The sequence below is a fragment of the Calidris pugnax genome, unplaced genomic scaffold (genome assembly GCF_001431845.1).
Source record: "Calidris pugnax isolate Ruff unplaced genomic scaffold, ASM143184v1 scaffold231, whole genome shotgun sequence".
In the NCBI taxonomy this organism is placed as follows: domain Eukaryota; kingdom Metazoa; phylum Chordata; class Aves; order Charadriiformes; family Scolopacidae; genus Calidris; species Calidris pugnax.
In genome coordinates, this window is record NW_015090996.1 from 205,708 (window position 1) to 225,016 (window position 19,309).

Consider the following 19,309-nt stretch of genomic DNA (forward strand, 5'->3'; position numbering starts at 1 on the left):
TCAAACAAGGTTTTAATATTTAACATTACGGCTTCAGTACCTTCAGTCTAGTGTTTTTCACCTAGTGTTTTCTCAACAATGAAAACTGCACAAAACAGATTTTTCCAATTATGATCAGTATTTTGATCTGTTTCATTTCTACTTCCCCTACAAAGACCCTGCATATAAAGTAATATTTCTTTTAAAATATTAATTTCAATAATAATATTTTATTACAAATATTTACATTTCAAATCATGCTGTCATTTAGTTTGCAACAGTTCTCAAGGGACCTATGGAATGTTTCAAATAGGATGAGTATTACGAACCTTATTTCTTTTAAATTACCCTTAAATGTAAATATATTTGACTGAAAATACAGTGAAGGCCTAGATGGAAAATCTAGTGGTAAAACACTAAGGTAAATTCTCAAACAAGGTTTTAATATTTAACATTACGGCTTCAGTACCTTCAGTCTAGTGTTTTTCACCTAGTGTTTTCTCAACAATGAAAACTGCACAAAACAGATTTTTCCAATTATGATCAGTATTTTGATCTGTTTCATTTCTACTTCCCCTACAAAGACCCTGCATATAAAGTAATATTTCTTTTAAAATATTAATTTCAATAATAATATTTTATTACAAATATTTACATTTCAAATCATGCTGTCATTTAGTTTGCAACAGTTCTCAAGGGACCTATGGAATGTTTCAAATAGGATGAGTATTACGAACCTTATTTCTTTTAAATTACCCTTAAATGTAAATATATTTGACTGAAAAAATAATAATCAAGTTTATCATGAAAACTGTAAGGGCTCAAGGCAATCTATTTTCTCCAGACAATGGGAATCAGAACTGGTTATAGTTACTTGGTTGTCCATATCTCTATTAGTGCTAGGGAATAACTACCTGCCTTTCATTAAATCCTTGGCTGATTATAACAGTCTCACCACCACCATCCTTTTCTTCCAACTCACCCCCCAAATTTTTATATGGAAAGGAATGCATTTATCATTATTTACAGCTGAAACAACAAACTTAAGAGGAGTAAGTCAAACTTTTTAAAAATCTAGGACTGTGAGGTAAAAGAGCTGTAAGTCACCCTGTAAAAAGTTTGAGAAACATTAATTTAAGCAACAAGAACCAGTTTCAGAGAAAGAAATTCCCGAATTCTGTCCCACAGAACCATCAATTCATTACATAGCTAATTAGCCAGTCATGCAGATTTTCTTCCTCAATTTCTTTCCAGTGTGTTCCTCCTCAGTGGTACTATCTAAAATTCGACAAAGAACTGTGCTTGAAAATCTACTATTCCTGTTCAAGACTATTGATACACATAGAGCTCCTACTTTAAGTCTTATTTTTACATCATTTTTCAATGCTTCTGTTAACTATCAATGAAAAGATGGCGAAAATATTGTAAAAACCACCAACCTTTAAAAACATCAGCAACACACAACCTAAATGGTTTATCCACTGATCTCTGTGGTGGCTTGAAGGAATCTGCAAATAAATTGATAAGACTTTTTAGAATTTCTGCATTCAATAACTATCCCAACAACTTTTCACTCAGGGATAAATCAACTATATTGCATTCCAAAAATTTTGTCCCACATTTCTCCCAAAATGTAAGTTTAGACATACAAAGGACTAAGATATATTCATTTTTAAATGAGGACAATTGCACTCACCAATTTGCTCTAACAAACACTTCCCGTTATACCACCGCGTGAGGTCACTTGACTGACCCCTTGTGACCAGATTTTCACCACCAAGGCCACTCGTTGGGATATAAGCCACATCAGATTCCTAATTAAGAAAACAAACAGAAGCTGAGTGTACATTAACAACAGGATCTTCTAGCAGAAGCAAGCGGTGCATTTTATTACACATCAAAGCTATAAAAGAAGTTGGCATGTTCATATTTCCCCTGGAGAAGGCAAGATTACCCAGTGGATTCATTCCCTTTCTGTTTACCTCTTGCCTGACAGAGTTGGAGATACATAAACATAATGATAACGACACTAATAACTAGAAACTGAGTTCTAGTTTGAGTTTGGTGGTTGGCTTAGATGATCTCCCCAAAGGTCCCTTCCAACCCCTACAGTTCTGTGATTCTGTAACAAACTCCAATTCCGTATCTGACGGCCAAAACTTTGGCTTGAATTGCTGGTTTATGCACAGGGATTTCAGAAAGGCCACAGCCTGTCCAAAGGGATAGGGGTCAGAAGCAAGGAAATATGAGAAAAACAGTCAAGCATGGCAAACGGAGAGTGTTCTTTTTTGTTCATAACCCACATTGATACCTATTCTGGTATAAAACTCCCTACTGTCATTCATGTAACCCAGAACATTAAGACAGATGATCCTTGGTGTGGTTCTGCTTGTAGACAACAATCCCAAGAAACTACAAACAAGGTGGGTGCCCCAAAGGTTCAACAGACCTACAGAAAGATGATGACAGCAAGAGCATCGAAGAACTCACTAACCTTATCCAGGGCTTCATCCTACCAGTAAGAAAAGGAATCTGCTATACTGGGTGCACATAGTAGCAGCAGTAGGGAAAGTGACCCAAAATAACCTGACTTTCAGAAAAGCTCATCCTACCTAAATGCCTGAACAACCCAACTTCACAGAAATTCACATTACCTTAAAGCCAGCTTGTTTAAGAAATTGGCCGAGCTTACTCGTAATTTCCTGAAATCTTTCCTGTTGCCAATTGACCTAAAATAGAAAACAGGTTATGATGATAAAATTGCAGATTTTTGGCCATGACTTGAACATATGTGTCATCAAGTCTGTAGTACAAGTAGGTGTTCTTCACACACAGCACCCCATGAATTCATAAATATGAGATATCCAGCTGGATTCATAGCTAAATACATAAGAGCATACACTTCAACAACTACTGATAGCAAATAACACACCATTTAACTTTCAAGCCCTTTTAGTTTGGTTTGTCCCTGAACAGCATCTTTCTTTATTTTAATTTTGCACAAAATTCAGATTCCACAAGAATATATACAACACAGTAATAATCTAAAACACAACTAGTAACATTTAACACATCTTACAGATCTAAATAAAGCTCTTGGGGTCTTGACCTGAATGACCACCAACATGCACTCACAGATGCCACTGGGTTAACTGCTTATGTGAGATTTGTCACAAGCACAAGAGGGACTGCTACTCATTTTAGGACCAAAACTATCCTCTGTGTGATTTGAAAACACACTCATTTAAAAAAAAAATAAAAATAAAAGTATTGTGAAGTTCAAACACAAGAGACAGAGCTGAGAATCAAAGAAAAAACACTACTTTATTATTAGCTTCACAATATTGATCCTTAAACTTAGGGTCCACAAACCTAGATGGAAGTCCTTCAATTACATGAAAAAAGAAAAAAAGGAAGGCTGTACCTGGTCCATTTTATTGACTGCAACAGCAAGTTGTGTCACTCCAAGAGAGCGCACTAATAATCCATGTTCTCGAGTCTGTCCACCCGTCTCAAACCCTGCTTCAAACTCTCCTCTGCTGGCGTCCACAACCAAAATAGCCACATCAGCCTAGATTAAAAACAAACAAAAAAACCAATTAAAAGTGGTTAAGAGGTAGAAATAATCTGGGTAAGTATGTTAATCAGCAACCTGTCACACAAAGTGTACTTTAGACAAAAGAAATCCTGATGTGCTTCAAATGCAATTGAAACTTCTCAGTCCTATCTGTGTCATGCCCACTTTGGTGAGGTACTATGGCATTATGTCATCTTATGTCATAAACCACCAGTTTCTGTTAAACACAAGCCAACTCTTGGTTTTGGGAACCTATCCTCTTCAAACTACCCACTATTGATGCACTGCGCAGACCTCAACCAAAAAAAAGTGGCCTGTGCTCCAAAAGCTCAAGAACGGGCATGAGCATGATGTCCAGCTCTCCCTGTCTCAGTCTGGACACCTTCATAGCAAGAAGTTGCAAAAATTACAGATAAATCGCCACTATCATAGAATCATAGAATGGTTTGGGTTGGAAGGGACCTCAAAGATCATCGAGTTCCAACCCCCTGCCCTGGGCAGGGACACCTCCCACCAGACCAGGTTGCTCAAGGCCACATCCAGCCTGGCCTTGAACACTTCCAGGGATGGGGCAGCCACAACTTCCCTGGGCAACCTGTTCCAGTGTCTCACCACCCTCATAGTAAAAAATTTCTTCCTGAGATCTAATCTGAATATTTTTTCTTCCAGTTTTAACCGTTTCCCCTTGTCCTATTATTACACCTCCTGGCAAAGAGTCCCTCCCCACTATATGCAACTGGGACAACCCATCGACTGCATGTTGGATCTAGTTGCTGCACAGTCCACTCAACACTCTGGAGGATGCCAAAATCACAAGGTGGAAAGGATGAAGAAGCCTATTTTATCATCAGGGCAAATTCTCCACCAGAGCACTAAGAGCAAATAGGTATCACATAGCCTATAGCACTGCACAAAGGTCAGCATGTGAGCACAGAGGAAAACCCTCAGATTTTGCTGTTAGCCTTAAATGCTGCTAATATTTCTTCTGCTTCTCCTGCTTTGGTAAGTAACAGCCAGTTAGACCATCATCACATACCAATGGACATGAACAATAAAGGTGCTGCTGTCAAGAGGCAGGTGTAAGATGATTTCATAGGACTGATGAGATGGATGGACATCATGGAAAGAGAGAGGAGAAAAAAAAAAACCCTGTACTTTCTCCCTTTCCTTACACGCTGATGCTTCAGGACAGCAGGAGAAGGATCAGAGACAGCACATTGTCCTGGCTCTGAATTCCCCTCGCCTTCTCCTGGGCGTGAAGTCCCCACAGCTCATACAGAGACAGGGCGAGTGTGAGAACGGGAGAAGGATGAGGGATGAATTTCCCCACAGCTCTCAGCCTCAGAGGTGTACTGTGGTGAACTTCTCCCTCAAAAAAAGGACCTCCTCTAATTTTCTAAATTATAAAACCCGTACCTCGGGACTTATATGAATTAACCATACGCATCAGAGGTCAGATCCTGGCCCTGATAAGGCTGCTTTGCATTTTGCACAACAGCAGATGGGGATTCACCCCCTAACAGAATTCTCCATGATAAAAAGGCATCAGAGCCATTTCCACATTTGCTTTCTTCCACCCATTGCTTCAGCGCTGAGCCTACTCTAGAAGGCAACAGAAACTTGCAAAGTTCCACTCATTCCTTAACAGGCTTCAGAATAAAGCCTGTTCCATCCTGAGATGCTTCAAGACAAAGCCTCATCATCCTGAGAGCTGAGGGAACCCAGAGATACCAAGTCTTAGTTGGCCAGCCTCATCTTCTGCTGAACTGATACAACTGCTGGTGGATCTGCAAGTCTTCCCTTAACACTTCTGCCTCTGTAACTTTTCCCCCAAAAGGAAAAACAATTTAAATTAAAGTTGTAAAGAAAATGGCATGGCTGAGTCAACATTTTCCACTGTTCTGAAACTAAAGATCCATTTCAAATTTTAAAACTCCTGAACTACCTACAACACGTGCTCCATGACACAGATGAGTGTACAAGTTCCACACCATACTTTGCAAACTTCTGACTCTTCTGCAGCCTGACCATGGAGTCCCAAGGTCCAAATTCTTCTCTGAATTTAGCTCTGCTTCAGAGCTAAAGCAGAATTTGAGGCAAACCGGTCTTCCTACAGTATAGTTCTCTGCCTATAAAATCATACTAACAGTACCCATCCTTACTGATACCTTAAGATAAAACTCACATTTCAGACTGTAATGATGGATACAAAGCAAGAACCTCTACATATTTGCTTAGCTTTGGAAAAAAAAATCATGTTTGATTACATCTCTACTTTGGAGAATCAATTCTACTGTTTAAAAAGGGTGCCTTTAAGTGGAAAAAATTTCACACATTTTATGTCACGTAATCACATGTTATTCTTCCCTCCTCTGATTTATTATTTCCATAAATTAAACAACTAACCTCTATGAGAATGGTGAGTGCCACACTGAATTTGATGGGCAGTGCCCAATACTTTTGACTTCACCCACTGTTCCTAAAGCAAGTGGCACATTGTCTCTGCCAATGTCCTATTGACAACACAAACACATTCTGCATAAACTTCATTATCTACGTCATATTTTCTCATCTCATATAAAATACTCTGTTAAACAGAAGCATGCCTTTTGTTTGACCCCTCCAAAACTTTTTTTCTTTAAGCTCAAAACCACGTAAAACCTCTACCTACGAGACCACTTTCACAGAACTTCTTGTTGGGTAGACATATGCCACATTTGAATAGCTTTCAAAGCTCAACTCTGATTTTATCAAACTGCAACTCGGTATTCAAATTACTTCCCTAATAAAACTCTCCTCCAAAAAGTTAACGTCCCAAAAAAAAAAAAAAAAAGCAACTGCCGTTAAACAAACACACTCTTTTTTAAGTTTAGAAAACTCATGAAGACCTCACAGATATCTTAGCACCATCAATGATGCTATTTCATCTTAGATTCTAAAAGCACAAGAAAATCAATTTAAGTTATAAATAATAATGCTGTTGGAAAAAAGAGTTTTGGACCATCTCTACCTGTGCAGCTCCTGTGATCATATTTGGAATGAAGTCTTTGTGGCCTGGAGCATCCATCAGGGTAATTACTTTAGTCTTTGTCTCGAATTTGGTCATCCCCACATCCATTGTCACTCCCCTTAAACAAAGCACACACGCAATGGACCATTAGAACTGCTCTGAAAGCTTCATAGAGATATAAAGTAACCTATTAAAAACACAATCATGCGGAGAAAACTTCTCACACTAGGACAGATACTTGAAATATGCTACTTCCAATGGCAAAAAAACCCCAATAAAATAATCCTCTCAAACCCCTGAGCATTTACAGATGGCTCCGGAAAGTTTTTCTTTAAAAGTACAAAACTCAAAGTAAAGAGAAAACAGAATCAATGAAAAAAACCAATTCAAAAAACTTTTCCCTTAGTAATTACAATTTCTCTTACGAAGAGAAGTCTGGTGCCTAAATGCACAACTGTTGGATACTAAAAAAATCATAGACCAAAGAACATCGCTTTTAAGGCTCATGACAATTACTCCACACACTTTACTTGCTCTTAACATTTTACTCTTTGCAAGCAATAAATATTTATCTCTATTTCCAGTTTCACATGTTAATTACAACCTACCAAAGGCAGCTTGTTATAGAATAACATACTTAATATGGTGTTTAATCTTTCTATTACAGATCTGTGAAAGCAACTATCTCTCAACTATATCTGGTTTTGCACCCAGCTATGTCTACAGGGATTAAAAAGACCCTTCTCCCACCAGCTTTTCCTCTTTTACATCCTTGAACTATATATTCAGACTGCATATTCATGACAACACTACCACTACAGTATCATCAGCCCTAACTGATGTAAAGCTACTTCAAAAATTTGTGTTTGGTCACTTCAGGATTGTTCCCCCACCTTCCCTGTATCTGCACCCCCTCAACACACACACCCCTGGCATGTGTTTGTAAAAATAAAAACACAGAAGAAAATGCCTTTTTTTATTAATTCGTGAATACAGAGTATCGTGTCTTTAGCTTCCCATATAAGTGTTCTTAAAAGCTCTTACAGATTCTTTTTCTAAATTAGCTTCACTGCTTCCCCATTACATGCTTTTCCAGTATGATAAAATTTAATTTTAAATTTTGTATTTCAAGTTAATAAATTAAAGGCAGTTTATAATGAATGCAAATATAATTTATTAATCTAATTAGTTTATAGATTTTATATTCAATGTAATGTAAGTCACATGTGATGAACCAACATTTCAGTGCTTAGTTTATGATTCTGACACCCTTTCACAGAAAAATACAACCTAGAACTATCCAATGCAACGATAAGCAAACTGAGAGAAATTTGGCAGTAATAAACCATTAAGGCAGCTTTAAATGAATGACCTCAGCTACTAGAAGCATTCCTCATTATATGTCCTGCAATGCAGTCCTACCCTGCACTCCACAGCATGGAAATATGTGAAGAAATACTCCACTTCTCAATCACATTTCTTATAACCAAACCAGGGTATTTTTTTTTTCTTTTGATAACACAGAATCATAAAGAAAAATATTTGCTAATAAGTATTGAACAAATATTGTTAAACATTTAGAGTATTTCTACCAAAGCATTCTTAGTACATTGATATTTCCTAATGAATACTGTTTTTTCAGGGAAAAAAGGTAATTCCCATTAAAAGATATTTCTACCTTTCTCTTTCTTCACCAGTTTCATCCAAGACCCACGCATAGGCAAACGAAGCTTTGCCAGCCTTCTTAGATTCCTGCTCGTATTTGTGCATAGTTCTTTTGTTCACATTTCCCAAAAGGTAGAGGAGATGGCCCATTAAAGTACTTTTACCTGCATCAACATGCCCTATGGAGGGAAATAGATATTATATAATTTAGGCATTTTAAATACGACAAGAAGAAATATACTAAAATATATGAAAATCACATATGTTTATGCACTCCATAGAATTTCACAACAACAATAATTCAGGGATACAGAGAGACAGTTCGTCGAAGCAGTCAGTTGGCATAACACCCATATAGCACCTCCAAATTCATACTGAAAAGAACACACTGCAAGATAAAACCAAACCAAAGTAGGTTTTACTGTGATGTCAAAAAGGAAGCTAATTCAACCTCACCATCCTAGCCAAGGGCATCTGAATCACAGAATCAAAGAATGGTTTGGGTTGGAAAGGACCATAAAGATCATCCAGTTCCGACCCCCTGCCCTGGGCAGGGACACCTCCCACCAGACCAGGTTGCTCCAAGCCCCATCCAGCCTGGCCTTGAACCCCTCCAGGGATGGGGCAGCCACAGCTTCTCTGGGCAACCTGTTTCAGTGTCTCACCACCCTCACAGCAAAGAATTTCTTTCTGGTATCTGATCTAAATCAAGATGCGAATGGTCAAGCAGATGCAACTGACAACAGTATGAAATTCTCCTTCCCTGGAGAAAGGATAGGTTTGCTTCTGTATCACTTCCAGATTCTATCAATGCAGTTCCTAATCTCTAAGTTTGTCAAAAATGTAATTTAACAGTATTACCTATTACCACCAAATTAAGCAGTTGCTTTCCTCCTTGTCTCTTCTCCAATTCTGCTTTCACATCTATTTGTGGTTTTGTCTTGCTTGACTTTTTAATTGGAGTAGGCACCGTATTGTGCTCTTCTGAAACCTGTGCTGCTTGGGATGGAAGAGCAGATTTTGAGACTGCCTCATGTCCTCCAGAAGCTACCCTGGCATCTTCGGTCAAGAGTCCTTTCTGAGGTGTGCTAGCATGGCCATTTTCTTCAGCAATCACACTAGGGGAAATAAAGAAAACACACGGAATGTAAATGAGAAAGAAGCCGCAGTTATTGCCAGAAAACATAACTGCTCTCTCAACTCTAAGTAGCTTTTATTGTGATTACCACTGCTTAGGGCTGACAAATAGTTTTGGTTTTGGGTGCTGCAAAGAAAAAGTGCTAGATACAAGCGAAAGAATGACTAAAACATGACTCCAGCCATCAAAATATTAGACCTTGCTACTTTTTCAAGGGTGCAATATTTGTACACTCAGTACAGAGTTTTACAGGTTTCAGATACTACCATGTTTTGAAAACCTGAAAACAACCTGTGCCATGATAAACCAAGACTTGCCATTTCAAAGGAGAAACATCAGAATGGGTGATCTACTTACAGAGCATCTCATGATGATGAGATAATTCAGCTTTTTGCTGATTAGTGTCAGGGGAAGGGGGTGTGAGTTTATTGCTGGGTACCTAAACAGGAAGATGGGAAGATGAAGTTGACAATTCCAATATCATGGAAGAGAGATGCAGGAATAATGACCCTGATGCAGTTGGTCAGGGCAACCAGATGAGTAGTTTCCTCAAAGCTTGACAACAGCACAGAAAGATCACAGAATCATAGAATGGTTTGGGTTGGAAGGGACCTTAAAGATCAGCGAATCCCAACTCCCCTGCCATGGATGCTAAGGAGCTTCATCTCTAACAGTTGATGAAGGAATGAATGACACTGAATATGTTTTCAGATAAGCCCTTTCCACTGCGATTTTTCAAAACTATTGAACTGAAAATTTCTATCAGAAGACAGAGCACTTAGGATAGCAGACTAGTACCTGCTAGTCACTGCTGCAGGTAGTTGAGGGTATAAAGAAGTCGACTGCATTATCAAGCATCTTCGGTAGCAAACTTCCAACTTGGTCTGAGTTATGTTGAACCACCAGATCAAGAAAAACTTGTCAAGACAGACGTGTTAGAAGACACTCAGCCTCACGTAACTGTTGAAAGGTTCACACTACCATGCATTCAAAGAAGAACCTGAAAGCTTATCTGCTGAAGATTAACTCTGCATAATTTAGCTCTTAAACATTATTTTCAATCTTCTAGTCTGGACGCTTAGTGAATTATTTTTATACAACCGACTCTTTCGGAGTACTTACAGTCATTACAGGAATGTCTACATTTATTTCCCCTTTCAAAATTATTAATTATGCAATATTGGTGAAGCTGGTTAAAATAATCACCCCCTTTTGCTCACAACTTCTTTTGGCTTCCGTCATGACTTAACGAGAAGAAAAAGCCTGGTGAATAGTTTTGGTAGAGCACCAGAGAAAGAGTGTCAGAAGTGATCAAACTCCATTTTCTGTAGACAATACCACTAAGAATATAAAGCAACAAAGGCAATCAATGCTCAAAGCAACTGTGACTTCTAATAATCCATTCATCTTAAGTAAGATTCATTTAATTGGCTGTACACCAAACCTCATGTTCATTTACAAATCACTCCACTTCTTACCTATTCATCCCACTTAAAGCTACATGGCTAATGTGCATCCAACTTCTACAGCAAAGGAGGCTTGTTCTTAATGTATCAGCAGTAGCCCTAAATAAGTGAGGTGAATTAAAAAGCATCTTCCCAATATTGAGGATTTACCTGAAGGGATTACTACACGGGTCCTGAAGGCTTAATTTCCTCTATCACAAAATATAGTATGTCAGTAAACTGGAAGCAAACATGATACAAACTATTTCAGGGTCCCTGAAAAGAAGCAGAGTGGCTGAGAACCATGTTAGAGCCAACCACCTTTTCTCAGAGACCAAGTCATAGAACGGTCTGGGTTGGAAGGGACCTTAAAGATCATCCAGTTCCAATCTCCTGCCATGGACAGGGACACCTCCCACCACCCAAGGTTGCTCAAAGCCCCATCCAGCCTGGCCTTGAACCCCTCCAGGGATGGGGCATCACTAGTCTATCCAGGAATTACTCCCATCTACAGGTAAAGAAGCATTCTTCTTACCTCCTCCTTCCCTATGCAGTAGGCACACATACAGAAAGTGTGGCAGTTGCTAAATAAGTATGAGAGAGACAAAATTCTGTATTTGCTGTCTTTTATAACCAAACATTTTAAACAGTCAGTATTACCGCTGAAAAAATTCAATCACTGCTACCCAGGACCAACTGGCAGATCTTTTCACTCACTTAAGATTCCCTTCTTTTTATAAATTTCTATCCAAATTAATTTAATCCACAGAAGTCTCCATGAAAAAACTCCAATGAATAAGAAGAGTAATAGAAACACCAGAGATGAAGGTGCCATGACGTTGATAGGAATTTCGTGATCAAGTCCAGAGTCACTGATAAGTAGAGGCAAGGGAGAAAAAAATATGTTCCCTTTTATATATTGCAAATCTCAAACAGCACAGAAAGAGGCTTTTGAAAGGTCTAGAAATTTTCATTTGGAGCTTATTGCATCTAAGCAGCTGAATGAAAGGATGTCTCTTAGCAATGGCATTTAGCAGCATAAAGGGAATAACATCAGCTTCACACCTTGTGTTACATGTGCTTAAGAGATTGAGAAGATGCAACTGCTTGCTTTCCACTCAGTTATCAATCATGCACAAGATACTGTAAAACAAAGAGCATGTTGCCCTCTTACTCCCAAAAACTCTTTCCAGATCAGAACTACAAATACTGCAGGAGGAGGTGGACATGCTGGTACTGCTCAAGCTTGCCAGGTTCTTCTCCTGAGTATGATCTATGGAATTTCTTGCCACAGACTAGGTAGCTATTAGAAGTCTGGGTTCAAAAACAGAATAAGCACATCATAAAATCATAGAATGGTTTGGGTTATTGGGTTCAAAAACAGAATAAGCACATTATAGAATCATAGAATGGTTTGGGTTGGAAGGGACCTTAAAAATCATCCAGTTCCAACCCCCTGCCCTGGGCAGGGACACCTCCCACCAGACCAGGTTGCTCCAAGCCCCCTCCAGCCTGGCCTTGAACCCCTCCAGGGATGGGGCAGCCACAGCTTCTCTGGGCAACCTCTTCCAGTGTCTCACCACCCTCACAGCAAAGAATTTCTTCCTAGTATCTAATCCAAATCTCCCCTCTTTCAGTTCAAAACCATTACCCCTCGTCCTATGGCTCCACTCTCTGATCAAGAGTCCCTCCCCATCCAAGTAAGAAAAATCCATTAACAATTCTTAATAGAAACAGCCTAATAAAAAAAATAATATATGTAAGCGAACCACAGAATGCTACACGTAATGACATTTCATGGACACTCTTCCCAACAGAGATGCCCTGTCCTTATATATTTAAGTGTTCACTGCTGGCTACTGTTGTAGGTAGGCTCTGATCCAGATGTCTGTTTTCATGCTCTCATGAGACATTTCCCCCCAACAGTTCCAGGTCAGGATAAAATTAGAACTACTGCTTAACCACCCTAAGCATAAGGAGGACTGATTTCTTCTCTACAACAGTTGTACCCTGGACACCTGTTAAAGTTAATAAAAGCTACAGAGGAAGGCAAAGTTTAGCCGTGATTGTTTTCAAATTATTCTTAAAATGTATTACTTCCTTTGAAGAACAAGCAATTACAGTTAAGATTTATTGATTTCATAATTCCACTTAGAGAACTAAATTTAAAATAAACGAACCCCAAGAAAGTTCAGTATTCTATGAAGCGGATGTTTAAATAATCTGACTAGCTGATATCTCTCTGCACTATTCATAGTGAAAGGATTTGTTAAACTCAAAACGTGAGGTACCATCTTCTGAAAGTAATTCTGAGTCAAACAAGAAGCTGAGATGGTTAGTTCTGGAGAGTGACACTAAAAACTGCTGTAAAAAAATAGAAAAAAAAAAAAGAGAAGAAGAAAACTCACTACAGGTGCATCAGTCTGAAAGAGGAGCTGCTGATGTACCTTGATGTATGAGGGCTTGGCTTACCATGGAACTTCAAATCCCATAGACTGTTTCTTTCCAGACACTGTCATTTTGGTAACTTTTGGCACAATTTCAGACTCCATTCTGGCTGACTGGGAATCCCTTGTTTTTCCTAGTAATAGACAAAAAGTAAGGTGGAACTTAAGGTTGTGACTAACAGGTGATATATATATAAAGCTTAACAAGTTACATTAGTTCTCTTCAAAGATACCAGTCTGTGATACTCAAGTGTGAGAATTCATCATCTTACTTACATCCAAAGATACCAGTCTGTGATATTCAAGTGTGAGAATTCATCATCTTACTTACATATATTACATATTTATTCAAAATAATCTACAAACAGCTGTATTTATTGTGAAAATCTCGTCTCTGTCTCCAAGCATTCATGACACCTACACCATTGAAGAGCTCTACTCGCAGCAGCTCTGCAAGATGCCAGAAGCATTTCATGCAGTATAATGACAAAAAAAACGCTTTGCAGCTGCTCCCTAGCTAATCAGGTACTGTTATTTAGAGTTTTAATTTTGCCTTTAACATTGTTGAGCCTCAAGGTCTACTGTAAGGTAAAAAACATATGTCTACCTCAGGTACTTCTAGCAGCAGCAGCACAGGCTATGCGTGGGCTACCAAGTCTTCCCTGAAACCAGAGTTCTGAGTTACGAATTCGCACTGAATTATGGTGAAGAAGCCAAGCAATACCCAAAAGCTAGCTAATATAAAGGTTATTTAGAAATAATTACCAGAACTGAGTAACTTAATTACTTGAAGGACATCAATTTTTACCATAACTTGAAGGAAAACACACTTACAGTAAGGCTCATTCTTAATTTTGTAAAAGTACAGTCTCATATCTAATGGCACTACAGTGCTATTAGTTTCTTGTCAAGGTGTAAAAAAAAATAATAAAATTCTTTACTCTGGGGAGAGGGAGTTTAAATAAAGAAGTAAACTAGCTCTTTTCTTTCCAGAATTCCAGTAACAGACCAATTCGGAGAGTCAATCAAGTGAATACTTATTTTGAATCAAAAGTTAATCATAGAATTGTCTAGGTTGGAAGGGTTCTTTAAGATCATCTAGTCCAACCATCAACCTAACTCTGATAAAAACCATCACTAAACCTTTTAAGTATATTAGATTACGGCTGTAAGAAGAACTGTTGGAAGTCGTTTGGTCCTACTCATTTAGGTTAACTCTTTATTGTGTTCTAAAGTATGATGGCTACACAGAATCATGTTGTTTGGTCCTACTCATTTAGTTTAACTCTTTATTGCGTTCTAAAGTATGATGGCTACACAGAATCATTTTTTATATATATGTATCTATAAGTTGTGACCAAGGCTGCTGCAGATTTCAGTTAAGGAAACAAAATGCCACAGCATTCCAAAAAATCTTCTGCACAACTTTTTCTAAACAATCACACTATAGATTGAGCCATTCTTATTTAACTGATGACTTGGTCTTCATCTCCCTCATCTGTCTTATCTGTTGATACTCATTTTATTTATATGCCGCCTGGAAACCTCTGGAAGAAGTAGCCTGTATATGTATTATTAACAGTTGGGTACCAAGTACACTGTAAATCATGAAAAACAGAAAGAGAAATAAAAGGAACAGCAGAAACCATGGTTTGCAACATTCACAAATCATGTAACTGACAAACAAACAGTAAAGATTCACAAGATAAAATACTCAGATCGCTGGACAAGGACTACAAGTTAAGCACAAAGATTTTGTTTCATCTTCAAATTCCCACATAGATCACATATAGCATTTTTTTAATAATTAGTCACCAAAGTTATAGTAAAAATTGCATTATTCTTGTTGCAATCTCAGTATGTTTTTTTCCACTTCAATTCTAACAGTTTTCAAGCAGCCATCACTCCCAGCTGCCAGCTAAGCGTGAATGCTTCACCTGTCATTTGAAAGCTGAATTACAGTTAATTCTCAGAAAACACCATGTTTGAAATCTGGCTGCTAGGAACTAATAATTACAAAAACACAATTAAATTGAAATGAGCTTACTTAAAGAAACCAAGATAACCATTCATATCATGTAACTTGAAAATAACTTGCAATCTATTAGCAGTATTTATGACATATGACCCAATATCAAAAGTCAAAGGTTTTACAAAATACATTTTCTCCAATCAATTTAGAAATTAGGCTTCACTCTGTACAAATAGAGTTGGGGTGTTTTGACACTGATCCAAAGTTAAATGTACAAGGAGACAAAATACATTCAACAAATCAAGTATTTGACACAGAGAACACAGGAATTTAAAACTGGAGATTAGGAAACATTAAAAGTTGAAAGAAGACACAAAAAATAAAATTACAAAGAGCAAGAGAAAGTAATTGTCCATCCACAGCATTGACAGTTTGGGTGCTTATTTTGTTTATTTATTTTTATAAAGCACTGATACTTCAGCATAGGCGGAAGCAGACTAGGATCACTGAAGACAAACCAATCCATAGAAGATAATCCTGGAATGGTGGCAGTCAGATGCAAAGACAAGGCAAGAATGCTTAGTAACACTACTCACAGAAGCATCAAATATCATTTTCTGACCTCCATGTTTTTATAACCAAGTATAATAAAAATCAAGCAGCGCATTTGAGATAAGGAACAAATATGTCTTTTGTGCGCTGCAGGTACCATTAAAGATTAATAATTATGGGCTTCATTACAAAGGACACAAGGCCATGGAAGGAGTACACTTTACTATCTAATCTATAGGGAGAAAACTACATGATTAGTTCTTATCTGCTTCGGCAGGCAAAGCAAAAGCTATTCAGCACTTATCAGATCTTATGCAAATCCTTAAACTGCCCCTTGGAACTAAAAGGAAGTCAATGCCCAAGGCTGATACAATTCTTAAAACACTTCTTAATCAACAAGTGGAGTATCCTATGGGAACTGAAGGGCACTACAGACCTGGAAAAGTGTAGGAGCACTGATCCAAATCTGATTAGGACAAGAGCAGCTGGGAGGATAATTAACCCCTCAAGGGAAGGGAAGGCTTCGTGAAGTTCTTCATGCCTACAGCCATCTGGACATTCTTAATCACATACCTAAGCAATTCGATGACAATATGTTCCTAAATCAAGAGTATGTATAAAATAAAAACAAAGACAGCTACACTTTTCAAACTCCTAAAGAAATATCCCAATACCCCCTGGCTACGTTTCGCTTAGTCTGACTTTGCAATGAGCAAAAGTAAGAGTGGATCACACACAAGTAAACGTGTCCATTGGCCAGTGGTGTCAAATTGTAGAGCAAGAGATCTTCCTGAAGAGGACACTCCATAAAAATTCTGGCAATTCACTAACTTAACACCAGGAAAATCAAAAGTCATTTTCCTTCCATGAAAACAGAAAGTATACGTGCATAAATTATAAAAATGCAAAGGCTTGTCAGCGTGATAGCTCTCAAAATTCAGAATGTTTGAAAACAAAAAACTTCTAGCCAATTTTAAGCAAAGTCACTTTCAACCAGACCTTTGGTATTTAGACTGCGCTGACACCAGAGTACCCAGACTGTAACTACGAGTCAAACACTGTCACAAAACAAAACATGCACTGATGCACCTTGTCTCACTACGAAATTAGGATGAGCCTAATACCGAAGGGGACAGACCGACCTGCACTGACGTTACTCCAGTACAACTGTGGCAGTGTGTGACAACACAACAATCAAAGCTCTCTTTCCTTTATTATTCTTCTCTTTGCTTTTACCTTTCCCGTGGCTGACAGTTAATCTGACTTAAAAGCCTTTTGATTTAGTCAAGAAGTATTACTAATGACACCTGATTCAGAATTATTAAAAATACAACCCCAAAAATCTGATGGCCCAAGAAAGTGTCTGCAGACCGAGAAACAGGACACAAGGCACATATATATGCAGGATGCAAGTAAAACGTAGGGACGGTCTTTAAAAATTAAAACAGTCTCTCTGGGTGTTCAAGCTGGAATAGCAAATGTGTATGGACAAAGTCAACCATCTTCCTTTACTGGAAGCAATTCCTGAGCATTTTGGATTTCCTTTGTAAAAATGGTACCTGTGAAAGATTTAAACAAGCAAATCAAAAGATTACTTTGGATTTTTTCTCACACGTAACAGGCATGAGAAGTTCTTTTTTTCAGTTTTTGTTTGTTTATATACTTACATGGAAAGTAACAGGAAGACAAAAATGGGTTTTTTCTCTAACTCTGTTGGAGGTATGGAAGTTATTTTTCAGTACTTGGAAGAGTTGACTGTCTCTGTTCCCAGGCAGTTCAGAGGCACATGAAAACAACAGGAGTCTGTTGAACAACCACCATCTCAAGAAAGACATGCTGATACCCAGTGAAGCAGGGATACTGGCGCATTTGGAGAAATCCATGTTTAAATTGACACTAATTTCACTCAAATGGCCATACCTTTTCAACAACAGAAACAAAATGCCACCGGCTTCGATTCCTACACACAGAAGCTTCTCCTCCCGGTTTGTTTTGTCCTCATCAAATCGTATAAAGGCCCTGAAACTTTAAGCTCAACCACACCATGGCACAGAGAACTCTGCTCCTGATGAGATGAACCCAAATTTTCAATGTGAATTCAGCTTGCAAAAGAAAGGAAGAATGTGGCTATGTCAGGCATCTCTTCAGTCTGTAGTTTTTCAGGTAGCCATCCCATTTAAATAAATGGGACTGGAAGGTTGAGGTGGGTGATTCTGCCCCTCTACTCTCCTCTGGTGAGACTCCACCTGGAGTACTGTGTCCAGCTCTGGAGTCCTCACCACAGGTTGGACATGGACCTGTATGAATGAGTCCAGAGGAGGCCATGAAGATGATCAGAAGGCTGGAGCACCTCTGCTATGAAGACAAGTTGAGAGAGTTGGCGTTGTGAAAGAGTTGGAAAAAGAGAAGGCTCCAGGGAGGTCTTATAGCACCTTCCAGTCTCTAAAGGGGCTCCAGGAGAAATGGGGAGGGACTCTTGATCAGGGAGGGGAGAGAAAGAACGAGGGGTAATGGTTTTAAATTGAAAGAGGGGAGATTTAGATTAGATATTGGGAAGAAATTCTTTCCTGTGAGGGTGGTGAGACACTGGAAGAGGTTGCCCAGAGAAGCTGTGGCTGCCCCATCCCTGGAGGGGTTCAAGGCCAGGCTGGATGGGGCTTGGAGCAACCTGGTCTGGTGGGAGGTGTCCCTGCCCAGGGCAGGGGGCTGGAACTGGATGATCTTCAAGGTCCCTTTCAACCTGAATCATTCTATGACTCTATAAATCCATGTCTACACACAAAGCAACTACTAGCAGAATATCAGCACTGGCAAAGGAATTCACCACCAAGGGAATTATGTGCTAATTAACTGTAGCCAGATTGCAGTTTCTTTTTCTTGAAAGCTTTAAATCATTTACATGTTTTTGAAATTGCTACTTGGTTTACATTGATTCTTCTATTTTCAGAAGTGGTGTGAGCACTTGAAGAAGACTGCAGACTATTTCAAGTTTGAATGGGGCTGGGAAGCCTAAAAACTGTTGACACTTAATAGAAAGAATTAATTTACTTAAGCAGATCCTTCTAGAGCTGTGTAAACCAGCCCTGCCATGGAAAAATATACATCTAACACCATGTCTTCTGACCTAAAAGACACGGTTTGCATCCCTGACTCTGCTACAGACTTTCTATATAACCACAAGGAAGCCACTTAAACCTTTGTCTACTAATTATACAGCAACAGCCACCAACTGCAAAAAAAGAAAAAAACAGACAGTGCACTGGTTTTGTGCACCATGTCATGAGCTTGTTCCAAGTATGTTTCATGACTTACTATTAAAAATATATATATATTTTTTTTGCACACAGTACTGACAGTGCAACTGTTGAGTGTATTAGTAACAACAGAAGCACAGACAAGACACAGTTCTGTCTGCAAAGCAGATTTAATAACTGAGGCCTCTATCAAGATGGTAATTCCCTTCCTAAATGCTGTACAAATATTTAAAACTAAATGTAAGGCCTTACAATTGTGAAAATATTCCA

The 19,309-nt window shown here is 38.5% G+C and overlaps 1 protein-coding gene across 1 annotated transcript in view; it reads right to left on the reverse strand.

Moving 5' to 3' along the window:
* HBS1L (HBS1 like translational GTPase) overlaps positions 1–19,309 on the reverse strand; it is a gene marked incomplete at its 5' end in the record, with an annotated part of 55,412 nt that overhangs the window by 9,938 nt on the left and 26,165 nt on the right. Inside the window, 8 exons of the mRNA XM_014955385.1 lie at positions 1,419–1,487; positions 1,676–1,793; positions 2,634–2,708; positions 3,404–3,550; positions 6,567–6,684; positions 8,245–8,410; positions 9,093–9,349; positions 13,287–13,395. Of these exons, the coding sequence (XP_014810871.1) occupies positions 1,419–1,487; positions 1,676–1,793; positions 2,634–2,708; positions 3,404–3,550; positions 6,567–6,684; positions 8,245–8,410; positions 9,093–9,349; positions 13,287–13,395 (1,059 nt within the window). The remainder of the gene's footprint in view (positions 1–1,418; positions 1,488–1,675; positions 1,794–2,633; positions 2,709–3,403; positions 3,551–6,566; positions 6,685–8,244; positions 8,411–9,092; positions 9,350–13,286; positions 13,396–19,309) is intronic.